This window comes from Pan troglodytes, chromosome 10 (genome assembly GCF_028858775.2).
Source record: "Pan troglodytes isolate AG18354 chromosome 10, NHGRI_mPanTro3-v2.0_pri, whole genome shotgun sequence".
Classification (NCBI taxonomy): Eukaryota; Metazoa; Chordata; class Mammalia; order Primates; family Hominidae; genus Pan; species Pan troglodytes.
The window spans coordinates 89,700,467-89,714,011 of record NC_072408.2 but is presented as its reverse complement, the minus strand read 5'-3'; the positions used below and the strand labels follow the sequence as shown (position 1 = coordinate 89,714,011).

Below are 13,545 nucleotides of genomic sequence, written 5' to 3'. Positions count from 1 at the left end.
AATTTAAAAAGCTTAGAGAATGAAAAGATGGGTGACTGTTTGGCCTATTTGGACAAACAGAAAATAGGAAAAAATATTCCTTGGGAATTCTTATGGGAAGGTCCACCTTCACAAAGTTTGGGGCCATACTACATCTGTTGCCTGAAGAGTATCCAAGCAAAAACACTTTTAAAACTACAATTGTAGCAGAGATTTTTAGAAAGATATTACAAGAATATTATGTGTAACATTGTACCAATTAAACAAAACACAGAGAAAAAAGTTACTAAAACTGACCCAAAAGCAAATTTGGCTCTTTCCAAAACTATGAAAGAAATTAAATCAACAGGGAAAAAAAAAAGTCATCTATAACCAAAACATTATGCCTAGCTAGTTTTGCAGGTAAATTCTACCTAATATAGAAGAAAAAAATAATTCTAATTTTACATAAAATCTTTGAGGGAATGAAAAAGAAGTAATGCTCCTAACCTGATTCTATAAGGTTAAGATCATTGATTTTAAAACCAGAATATGACACCACAAGAGAGAAACTGACAATCACTCAGAAATACAGATGAAAAACAAATGTAGAAGAAAATGGGAATGATAATACATTATAATCAATTCCTGGGCTTAATCTAGGAATGCAAAACAGGTTCAACATTAGAAAATCTATTAATATAATTCATCAAAGAGACTAAGTGAGGAAAACCTATCATCATCAATATTAATTCATAAAACAGTTCTTAAACTAGAAATGAGGAAAACTCTGCTGATAAAAGTTACCTACAGAAAAAACTGTAAGTACATAAAATCAATGGTGAAAAAATCACAAACCATTTTTTAAACAAGAAATAAGGAGAAGTATAGGGAAAGGTCCTCAAAGACACTGGTAATATTCCTTTAATAAGCTACAGAATAGATATTTCAGTAGTATTCCTTAAACTATACAAATATGATGTATATGCATACTTATATGACTATGAATGATATATTTCATATATATTTATTAAAAGTAAAGAAATGTTAGGGCTTTTGTTTTTGTTTTGTTTTGTTTTGAGAGGGAATCTCGCTCTGTTGCCCTCGGTACAGTCTCGGCTCACTGCAACCTCCGCCTCCTGGGTTCAAGCAATTCTTCTGCCTCAGGCTCCTGAGTAGCTGGGACTACAGGTGACTGCCACCATGCCCGGCTAATTTTTGTATTTTTAGTACAGACGGGATTTCACCATATTGGCCAGGCTGGTCTCAAACTCCTGACCTCATGATCTGCCCACCTTGGCCTTCCAGAGTGCTGGGATTACAGGCATGAGCCACCGCACCCGGCCTACGACATTTTTAAGAAACACAAAAATATGGAAATCAGAAAAATTTACCTTCATGCTTAATCATATGCTAGTCTCAAGTATTTTAGCATATAAACCGTGATAAATATAATCTAAAGTAACTCTAATTTTAAGGTTTGAAGGTTTCAAAAGCCCATAAAGATTCTAAAAGTTTTGTTGTGGGTAATTTCAAAATCTTAAGAGTCAGCAATATGGCACCCACTTCATCTATAATACATCACAGGACCACTTGCACTGAGTCTGTTGTGGTCTCGATTTTTTTTCCTGCCCCACAAAACTGTACTTGAAATCATTAGAGTCAGACAACAGGAAAACATTTCTGTGCCAATTCATTCTTTTTTTTTTTTTTTTTTTGAGATGGAGTTGAGAAGGAGTCTCACTCTGTCACCCAGGCTGGAGTGCAGTGGCACAATCTCAACTAACTGCAACCTCCACCTGCCTGGTTCAGGCAATTATCCTGCCTGAGCCTCCCGAGTAGCTGGGACTATAGGCGCGCACCACCATGCCCAGCTAATTTTTTGTATTTTTAGTAGATACAGGGTTTCACCATGCTAGCCAGGTTGGTCTCGAACTCCTGACCTCATGATTCACTCGACTTGGCCTCCCAAAGTGCTGGGATTATAGGCATGAGCCACCACGCCCGGCCCCAATTCATGCTTAAAGGCGTCTGAACTTCTGCAACTCCCCCATCCCAAATGGAAAACAACCATACTTGATTTCTTCAAGAATCAAATATTTAAAATGGGCCTTAATTTAACAATTTAGTAAATGTAAATCTGCTTTTAAAAAATATTTCAGTCTAGTTCAGCCAATGAGATACCTTCCTTTTATTCTTGCCAGCCCTGTTGTTTATCTATTTTTTTCTACTCAATAGAGAAGAGATGGACTGAGAAGACAAAACACATAATTTCCTTATGGAAACCAGATTTAACTTCCTGCTATTTATCTCTCAATCAGCCTTTATTGGTGGGATGCTTTTAGCTAGTTTCTCTTACCAAGGCTCTCTGGTAAAAATGAAAAGCTGTGTTTTACAGCACAACTCAGGCCAGTCAGTTTCAACAAAATACTATAGTGGTTTTCCTCCTTGATTTAACTAGTAAATTTCTTTTTTCTTGTTTTGTTTGTTTGTTTGTTTTTTGAGACAAAGTCTTGCTCTTGTCCCCCAGGCTGGAGTGCAATGGCACGATCTCGGCTCACTGCAACCTCCGCCTCCTGGGTTCAAGCAATTCTCCTGCCTCAGCCTCCCGAGTAGCTGGGATTACAGGCGCCCGCCACCAAACCCGGCTAATTTTTGTATTTTTAGAAGAGATGGGGTTTCACCATGTGGGCTAGGCTGGTCTCAAACTCCTGACCTCATGTGATCTGCCTGCCTTGGCCTCCCAAAGTGCTGGGATTACAGACTTGAGCCACCGTGTCTGGCCTTAACTGGTAAATTTCATGTTTTATAAAAATCTGAACTTCTGTTGAAAAATTTTTATCTTCCCTTGGACATATCATGACAAATTATTGGTGAAATATAATAATAGAATTTGTTACACCATTTCAAAGCTAGCTGGTTAATTACAACCCATCATAGTTAAAGACACTCAATTCGAGGTAAACAAAAGCTTAGACTATATAATCCACAAGGAAATAGTCAATTTTTACATGGCTTAGAGGTTTGAGTTTCACTTAAATTGTGAGTTATTTCCTAAATGATATTCCTACAACATACTTGTTTCTTAAAATTTGATGCCATGTTAAATTGAAATAGAACCACCAATTTTGCAGGAATCTATGAAGGAAAAAAATTGTCAAACGCTGCAAAATTGAAACAATTTTGACTCTCTCTTTTTCCTTTTTCTTTTTTTTTTTTTTTGAGACAGAGTTTCGCTCTTGTTGCCCAGGCTGGGGTGCAATGACGCGATCTCGGCTCACTGCAACCTCTGCCTCCTGGGTTCAAGCGATTCTCCTGCCTCAGCCTCCCTAGTAGCTGGGAATACAGGCGCCTGCCACCATGCCCGGCTAATTTTTGTATTTTTAGTAGAGACAGGCTTTCACCATGTTGACCAGAATGGTCTCGAACTCCTGACCTCAGGTGATCCGCCCGCCTCGGCCTCCCAAAGTGCTGGGATTACAGGCGTGAGCCATGGCGCCCGGCCAGCTGTGTTTTTCTATATCTAAAAAGGTAATGTTTGTCATTTGCACTGGGGGAGTGAATGCAGACTGCTAGGATAATCACCTTGAAAATTCCAAATATGTATGACATTTTACATATATCTTTTGTATTTATCATTTCACATATTTACATTAAAAATGGGCATTAAAAACAACCTTTAGCACTTAAGTTCTCCTCAGATTCACTCTTAATTGTTCTTAACTATTTAAGAAATTGCTTTCAAACAATTAACCACCATAGTCATATTTTTTTAAATCAAATTGACATAGAGTTAACAAACCATTCTCAGAACCTATTTGATTTTGAATCTATAACCTAATTTTAAAATGCCTTTAGCAAGCCAGATGTGCTGCCATATATACTACAATTATTTTATGTTTATGTGCTCACTGATCTGCTTATCTATAACTTTGTTGGCCTGGGATTATGATGTTAATTAATAAGGAAGTTTGCAAGAAGTTGATTTCAGGGAAGAGAGGTGACCAGTTTGAGCTCCCGGCAGATCACCCAGGTGGAAAAGTTCCTCATAGATAGGCGGTCACAAAGAACATAACTTAGAAATTCAGTTGTATATTTATTGACCCCTACTATATACCAAGAAATGTTCTAGATACTGTAGGGAAGGGAAAATAAAGGCAGGTTTTAGGAAAAAAAAAAGAAGAAGAAACAAAAAACTTGAAGAATGGATTAGTTTAGGGAGGAAGCAAAAATCATAGAAGAGAGAAAGCTGTCGGAAATTGGAGAAAGATAGTCAAAACCAAGCAGTGGCTTAAAAGCTATGGTAACAGGGATCAATGGTGCCAAATTCTACAGAGACTAGAGCCACATGGGGATTTAGAGGAGGCCACAGCAAAAAAGGTGATCACACATTTAACTGTTTTGTAATGAATCAAGAAATTCTTTCTTTAAGCAAATACTAATCAATATGGCTTTAAAAATGAGTTACTTTAAAGGCGAACGGGGGAAACACTTTCAGATATAATGTGGCTTGCTCATTAAGGCGTCATCAGAGAAAGTTTGCTTTTTCCTAAGCACAGAAATGCAAAGAGTCATTGTGAAATCAGCAAACTACAGTAATCAACTATGTCTAGTATTTTCCTGATATTATCAACCACATAATGAGACAGGACTTGTGGTTTACATAGTCCAAATCAGCTATCATTTCTCCACTATCCAGATTTAAACCATAAATTAGCAGCACAGTCACTATGACAGGGTTTACTCATCGTCATTTGCATCCGATCAGTTAATGACTGGCAGCTGTCTACAGGACCCATTACTGAAGGCAGCAGTTTTAATGCATACTGTTTCATGAGGCTTAAAATCATATTCCATTAAAGCACATGGTAGACTGAAGTATTCCAGAATTTGCAAAGGCTTTCAAAGGAAGAAAAAAAATCCTAACTTCATCTGTAATCTCAGAAAACCATACATACACAAGACTGGCTTTATAGGGTTTCTAATCTTTTACTTCGGTTCAAATAATGTATTAGACTAAGAAAATCTGCCTTAAGGAAGATTACTGACAGTCTCATAATTCCTAAGGAAGTAACTGTAGCCACAATTATTATTAACATCTTTAAACAGAAAAAAATATAAGAAACCTGGATTGGAAGAGTTTTGCCTTGTATCAAAATGGAAGCATATGTCACACACAGATGCAGTCACACAATCCGAAACTAACTCTACTCCCAATTCTAACCCTCTCATGATAAAGCATCCCTCACTACCTGGCATATCAAAGGCATAATATTTCACACTTTAGCCTTATTTCATGCATGTACATTCTATCTGTAAACAGATCATGAACTCCTTAAAGAGAAGGACTATGACTGTAATAATACTGAACATATCCATTACTGAATGCCTTTGCTTTACCAGGCACAGTCCTCGTTGCAGGATCTATGGCATTTTTTAAAATGTAAAAATCTCGGCGGGGCGCGGTGGCTCACGTCTGTAATCCTGGCACTTTGGGAGGCTGAGGAGGGTGAATCACGAGGTCAGCAGATCGAGACCATCCTGTCCAACACGGTGAAACCCCATCTCTACTAAAAATACAAAAAATTAGCCGGGCATGGTGGCGGGCGCCTGTAGTCCCAGCTACTCAGGAGGCTGAGGCAGGAGAATGGTGTGAACCTGGGAGGTGGCGCTTGCAGTGAGGCGAGATCGCGCCACTGCACTCCAGCCTGGGCGACCGAGCGAGACTCTGTCTCAAAAAAAAAAAAAAACTCTACCTTCTTGTGTTGTACATTCTAGTGTATGCTGACAACACGTTCATACAATGAACACATAATTAGAGAAAATATAGTATGTCAAATAGTGATAAGTGCTAAGATAAAAATGAAGCATGGAAAGAGGATAGGGAATGCTCAATAAGACAGAGGTGGAGGGGTGGCTGTAATTTATGGCAGTGCAGTCAATTTTACATAAAGCACCTTACTGATAATGCAACAATTGGTCAGAGACTTAAAGGAGGTAAGGGAGACCCCAGTGAGAATAACCAGGAGAACACATTGCAGGAAGAAGCAATGACAAAGGTAAAAGCTCTGCCGCAGGAGCTTACCTGGCATATAAAAGGCACATCAAAGAGGCCAGCAGGGCTGGTGTGGAGGAAGGGAAGGAAAGGCTGGTGAGTATACACAGGGTCCTGAGACTGTGTGCATCTATATCTATCATATCTATAATCTATCTATCTAGCTAGAGTTTTTAAAGTACAGACTGTTCTAATTTTATTTATTTTTATTTTTTCAGCTTTTATTTTAGATTCCAAGGCTATATGTGCAGGTTTGTTACAAAGGCATATTACATGAGGCTGAGTCCTGGAGCACAACTGAACCTATCACCCAGGAAGCGAGCATAGTACTCAATGAATAGTTTTTGAACCCTTGACTCCCTCCCTCCTTCCCCGCCACTGTTATGTGCCTTCAATTAGAGAGAAACTGGCAGCCAGAGAATAACTGGGGACAGTGGAACACCATGCCCTGACTTGTGTTTCCAAAAGGTCACCAGGGCTGCTGGTTAAGTGTAGACTTTGAAGGTGAATAGAAGCAGGAGTTCAGCTGAGACATTAAAGAATGTGAAGTTGTCACTCACATCATTACAAAAAGAAAAAGCTAAACAGACTGAAAATCAATAACTTGTCTTGGAACCATCAGTGAACTGGGGTCGCAGGGCCAACCACCACCCTGAAATCTAGAGAAAGACAAATCCAGAGACACAGCACAGGAGAGCTTACCTGGAGCAGAAGCTGCTGGACACAGAAACTGTTAGAAACAATTGACTACTCATTTTGACAAGTTGCTGGAGGCTAAGCATAAACTAGTTTTAGAATCAGAAACTCCTGAGGGTGGCAGTCTTAGGGGACTCCCAAACTTTTGGGGGTTTTCCCTCCCGGGACCCCAACAGAGTGTCATCTGGAAAAGCCAAGAAAGATGTTCTCCTGGCTCTGGCAGTAGGAGAGGAATAAACCTTATGAAATATACCCAGAGCATCTGTCATGACAAAAGACCACTAACTCCATAAGGGAAAGATCTCAGCCTTGTCCCAGAGCTGTGGGGGAAAACCATTCCTCTCAACTCAGCCCCCTCTAGCCTTCCTGTCTTAACTGGAGTGGGACATAAGGAAAGAGAAGAAACACTTGGCAAAGGTAGTAGCCCAGAGAGGCGAACATTTAGTCATAAAATAATACAACATTTTTCCTCCCCCATACCAACAGAGCTGCAGTATAATAATAGTTGATTACAGCTGAAATAGATGCAAAGCAAACTGAGTCTGCGGGAAAGTCCACAGACAACTGGGAAGACCAAAAACAAGGCCACCAGAGGAATGTGACATCTCTGGCACCCATGGCTATAGCAAAATACAGTCCAACTCCTAACCAGATTTACATAAAATCTCACAATAAAGCCTGTTCACCTCATTTCTTATTACCCAATACATCATGTCTGAGTCGAAAGAAAAAAGTACAAGACATGCTAAAAGGCAAGAAATACAAGCTGGGAGGTGAGGCGAGAGTCTTTTACTAATATTACAGATGAGGCCTGTAATTCCAGATATATATATATTCCTATATATATATTCCAGATAAAAGATGGTGGTCACCCAGGCCATGATGCCAACAGTGATGGTGATAAAAAGTGGCCAAGCTCTGGATGTATTTTTACAAACAGAGCAGAGAGGATCTGCTGATGGAATGGATGTCAGCTATGAAGGGAAAAGAGGAGGTCAGCTGTGAAGGGAAAAGAGGAGGCAGGGATGACTTCAGAATTCTCGGCCAGAGCTGCTGGGGAAATGGAGATTCCATCAACTGAGATGGTAAAGCCTGCAAGTAAAGCAGTTGACTGGGCCATGAGTGGGGTGGGGTGTTTCAGGAATTCAGTGTTTGATGTCTGAAAGAACTTGTCATGGTAGTGGTCAGCTGTACATTTATTTAGCTAATAATATTTTGGAGTGCCTAAATTCTGCAGCACTTCCTAAGTATTAGGATGGACACCTGAAAATGTTGGAAACCAAGGAAATGTTTAATAATTGTTTTACTTAGTGAATGGAAAAATAAAGAAATGATCAAACATTCTAACTATGTATCAAAATATCTTATTTAGAATCATAACTGTCAGCAAAAATACCAGCTAATGCTGGAAAATACCTAAGCGTTACAAATCGTTTTCACTTATTCTGACTGACTGCTACTTATACCCTAGCATCTGAGTATTTGCCCTCTCCTTTTTGCAGTGTAATAAAATTTGGCTGGGTACTTGGCTTCCCAGAATAAAGATAACATTTCACAGCCTTCCTTCTAGGTAGGTGTGCCCAGTGGTCTGTGAACAAGCATGGTGTGTGCAATTTCTGCAATATGCTCTAAGATTGGGTACACCCACCATTTGCCCTTTCTCCCTCTCTTCCTGTCAGCTGAAGTGCTGATGTGATAATGAGCCATCTTGGACCATAAGGACAGGGTGACACCACTGAGATGGCAAGGGAATAAAAGAGAAAGAGCTTGGATTCTGAAAACCCATGGCGCCATCTTATCAGCTCTGTGTTTGCACATACTTAGATTGTTACATGAAAGAATAAAGCTTCTATCTTACTTAAGCCACTTTTGTCTTGGCTTTTTGTAACAGCAGCTTAGCCTGAAACTTAATAAATTTAATAAACCCTCAGAACAACACTGTGATGCAAATAATATGCCAAGAATTTTTTTCAATTCCCTATATGTTTTAAACAGCAGGAAAATAAATTGGCAACATAGCCTTATTCCATATCCTTACATCTACCAGTGCAGAAAAACTAGCTGATAAGTATTCTGCAAAAACTAATTGTAACAATTTTTGCAAGATTTGGGTCCAGGCATTCAATAAACTGTGAAGTACTCGCCACCTAGGAAAAGTCACATAGTAATTAATGATTTTTCACAGAGAATTGAGAAGTTACATGCTATGCAGTAGCTCAACTTTAATGCTTCAACTTCCCATTAAAATCCCTGCAATTTATTAAACAGTGTTAAGTACCAGCAATTAGTTCCTTAAAGAAATGTGTAGTTGCTCACTGAATTCTTGACTTAATTTGTGCTCATCAGACAAGCATGCCAAAGTAGCTTTTGGAGTATCTAGGTCTTTATATATATATACACCTATTAGCAGGCCATTTTCATATTCTGGAACAGTTTTACACCTTCTTTTAATCCTGATATAGAATTGTGTTGGAAAGAGTAGAAAAAATGCCAGTTCAAATGCTATATCAGCAAACATAATTTAGAGAATAAAAATAGGCCAGGTGTGGTGGCTCACACCTGTAATCCTAGCACTTTAGGAGGCGGAGGCAGGCAGATCACCTAAGGTCAGGAGACCGGCCTGGCTAACATGGTGAAACCCCATCTCTACTAAAAATACAAAAATTAGCCAGGTGTGGTGGTGGGCACCTGTAATCTCAGTGCCTCTGGAGTCTGGAGCAGGAGAATCGCTTGAACCCAGGAGGTGGAGGTTGCAGTAAGTCGAGACCATGCCATTGCACTCCAGCCTGGGCGACAGAGCAAGACCCGGTCTCAAAAAAGAATAAAAATGGCTTATGAAGAACAAGACTCTTTAGTACTATTTACTATGATATATTTCTGCACTAAAAACTTACATCTATTTTTATGTAATTGTCCTCTAGCTTCCAATACATTTAATTGCCTAAACTAGGGTCATCCATTGTCATAGCTTTTGACTTTTTTATTTTAAAGGAAACTACTTTCTACTCTATCGATTCTGAGATCTGCTCAAGTAATTTTCTAAATCAAAAGCAATCATGAATGGTATAATCAAAACTCTCATTATGTAGTGAGAAGTGTGTTTTTCTAAGTGACTTAAGAACTCAAGTAAAAACTTGCTAACTGCTTGGCAACACTCAGATAATTCAGCCTCTGCACAGCCAAAGGTGACTCATACCTGAATGTGTACACACTGACATCTAGAGACATACTTTCAGGATTCAGAGGCAGTGAAATCTCCAAATCTTTTAAAGGTTTCAGTGAAAGCCTTGTATTTCCTCAGGCGATGCTTGGAAAATAGAAGAGCTGAAGTATACTTCAGTGGGATAGCCTAACTTTTATTATATGATAAAAGAGTGTCCCTATCAGTATTTTAAAATGTGAAAACCAAGCTCTTTTCTAAATTCTTGGAATAGTCAATATTGTTTACACAACAGGAGCTCTAATTCTTCTGGACAAACATAGTCAGAAACACAGAAAAATATTTTCTTATTCCAAGTAAGGAATATTGGATATGTCTCTAAATTGGTTATATGGCATATCTCTTTAAAAAAATAAAAAGAATGAAAGATACAGGTACTGCATAAAAGGACCTCTTCCTCCTTAATACTGTGTTTTAAAACAAGAAGCAAAGATATAAAGAGGCTGAAAGTGTAAACTATCCAGACAAAAGCATAAAATAAAAGATTACCTTTAGCTGGGTTTACTTTTATCCCTGATCTATACAGCATTTCCTCATTCTGCCAGTCTCCATTCCTGATCGCAGTCTTGAGTCCATAAAAAACAATTAGTGTAGCTGTAGCATAAAAAATGAAGCTCTTGAGGAACCGCTTTTGGACTTTGACATAAAGGGCTCTAGCACCCACTGTAATCAGTAGGCAGAAGCCCATACTAGGAATATATAATACTCGCTCTGCAATTACAAAGCCGACATAGAAAAACAGGTTCGTGGCAGGAACAAAGGGTATGATTAACAAAGATAAAGACAGAACAACAATGTTCTCCGTAGAAGGAAGCTGGGTTCTCTGTGATACATCGTTTTTAATGCCATTTTCTACTTTGGATGCAAAGCTGGACTTAGTCTCTGAGTTCTGGTACTCCACATCTGAAAGGCAGCTATGTCCATTTGCATTCTGCTTGCCATTTGTGACAGTTTTCCCATTGCATTCTCTGTCTACGCTCGGGCTCTTCAAACCATAGTAGGCAAGGAGAAGGAGTCCAGTATAGAAGGCCACAGTGTGTAGGTTTCTCCAGTCACAAACTGTTTTGAGCAGAGGCACAGCATCCATTGACCAATCAAAACTGAGGGTATCTGGACATAGCAACAGCCAGAGGTTCTTGGTTGGCAAGTAGAAGAAGGTGAGCGTGCGGGTGAGGAGGCTGTCCGAATCAGCAGCGGGGTTGTCCGAGTTGGAAAAGCTTGGTGGTTTGTTTCCCATCCAGTATAACCGGGCACCCAAAAGGGAGGAACCCCAGAAAATTAACAAACTAATGCTGAGGAAAAGCGACAAGTTCTTCCTCTGAAACCAAAAGAGAGAAGGGAAAAATTAAGATTATTATCAGTACAACATGGGAACACTTAACGCTTAGAGATAAAATACATTTTTAAATGGACCGTTAAAAACACAGCATGATGTCTCCAAAACATGACTTCATGTCCATCACCTTTCAAGCACTCCTAGAGAAATTTTAATCTCCAAAAAAACCTGAATTTGAAATCGTAGTTTGTATATATTTTTTGATTATCTTTTCTTATTTTTTTCTCTCTAAAATACCAATAATCATAGCTTCAATTTCATGACCTCTACAAAGTAGGTTCAATATATTTGTTTCCCTCTCAGAATTCATGTCGGGTCACAAGGGGACCACAATGTACAGTACTTAGCACTCTGCATAAGATAAAGGCACCTAATAACTGTTGTCTTTCATTTTATCGTAGTTTAGATTTTGAAGAAAAACAAAAAGTAGTCATGTCAAAAAATATGTGGTATGGCAGGACTCTTGTGCTTGTCTCTAAGGGAGTAGAGGCATGCAGCTATGTCTAAGCCAGTCCCCATTTCATTGTCTTAAAGAGTTCCGTCCTTGCAGAATTTATAAACCAGGCTTTTATCTGCTGCCCCATATTGTCACTGATATCAGTGACATCCGACACTCAAAAACACTCCTCATGAATCCCAAATTTTTCATGTTGATGACAGCTTTTAAAATAAAATTACTTTAGGTCGGGCACAGTGGCTCACCCCTGTAATCCCAGAACTTTGGGAGGCTGAGGTGGGTGGATCATTTGAGACCAGGAATTTGAAACCAGTCTGGCAAACGTGGTGAAACCCCACCTCCCCATCTCTACTAAAAAAAAAAAAAAAAAAAAAAAAAAAAAAAAAAATTGCCAGCCATGGTGGTGTGCACCTGTAGTCCCAGCTACTCAGGAGGCTGAGGCAGGACCATAGCTTGAACCTAGGAGAAACACGTTGCAGTGAGCTGAGATTGCACCACTGCACTCCAGCCTGGGCAACACAGTGAGACTCCAACTCAAATAAAAAACAAAATAAAATGACTTCTTTAATAATGAACTAACTTATTTCAAGAGAATGACAAAAAATTGTGAGGAGGGTCAAAGGACATCATGTTAATGCTAATTTTCTGGCAAAGTCCTTCTCCCCCAGCAAGAAACTTAGGTGACATCTAAAAATCTAAGTCGTAAAGAGGCAGAGCGGGAAGGGTTAAAATGGGCACCATATCCCAACCTTAATGGTTCAATGGTAAAGCCATTCTTTACAGCAAACATCCTGGCGTTGTATAGAATTGTCTTACTCAATGACATTCAGAAGGGGGTTTAGAATCTTACAAAGGATACACCAAATATTTAATTTTAAAAACAACCCACAAAGAGCAATATACCTTAAGCATATACAACTTCTATGAAAACAATGTCTATGTATTGTATACAACTGCCACACTGGACTCTGCTCCTCAGACTTCTCCTCCACACCAACCCTGATTGCTGGAAGCCACAGAACTAATTATGAATGCTCTTTTCCACTCTACCTTCAACCTAATGATCCTCAACAAGGTTCATGATTTTAAACGTCCTTAATGTACACTAATGACTGTACCTTCACCCTCCCTCACCTCCAGAGGCAATTATTCAGTTGCCTACTGGGCATATTCACTTAGATACCTCAAATTCTAAATACCCAAAATAGAACTCCTGACTTCACACTTCCCCAACGGAAATAAAACAGTTCCTCCTCCAATCATCGTCACCATCAGGAAATAGTAACAGTACGTAACCAGTTTCTTCTTCATAGCCTCTTTCCTTCCCTCCACATTCCACTCATTATCAAGTCTTCACAACTTTCACGTCCAAATATATCCTGAATCTGTCCTTTTTCTCTCCATCTCCTCTGTCATCACTAGTCCCAAGTGCCAACACTGGGATTCCTACAATAATCTCCTCCTAACTGGTGACCCTGTCCTTCTTAACACAACTTATTTTATTCCCTAATTTTAAACTCAGATCTTACTTTTAAGATCTTAGAAGTTTTTATATCTCTAACAAAACAAAAAGTTTGTAATTCATTTAGGGTTTCCTTCTCACTTTTTGGTGATATGTCCATTTTTACATTTCAAAAGTATGAAAGTTTTTTTTTTTAATCTAAAAGGGGGTGATTCTGAGTATAAAATAAGAGAAGCAAAAGAATAGGTGGTTAGAAGTTAAACATGTAAAATAAGGAAAATGAGAAACAGCAACCAGATGGAAATTAGACAATTTTAAGAGGTGGAATTATTCATTAATATCAGATACAATAGTGCCAAAT

The 13,545-nt window shown here is 38.9% G+C and overlaps 1 protein-coding gene across 2 annotated transcripts in view; it reads right to left on the bottom strand.

Moving 5' to 3' along the window:
- The window catches only part of TMTC2 (transmembrane O-mannosyltransferase targeting cadherins 2), a 446,864-nt gene that overhangs the window by 228,485 nt on the left and 204,834 nt on the right, over positions 1 to 13,545 (bottom strand). For both annotated transcript variants that reach the window (XM_016923925.4, XM_016923926.4), the window contains one exon: positions 10,419 to 11,247. In XM_016923925.4, coding sequence (XP_016779414.2) covers positions 10,419 to 11,247 — 829 coding nt within the window. The remainder of the gene's footprint in view (positions 1 to 10,418; positions 11,248 to 13,545) is intronic.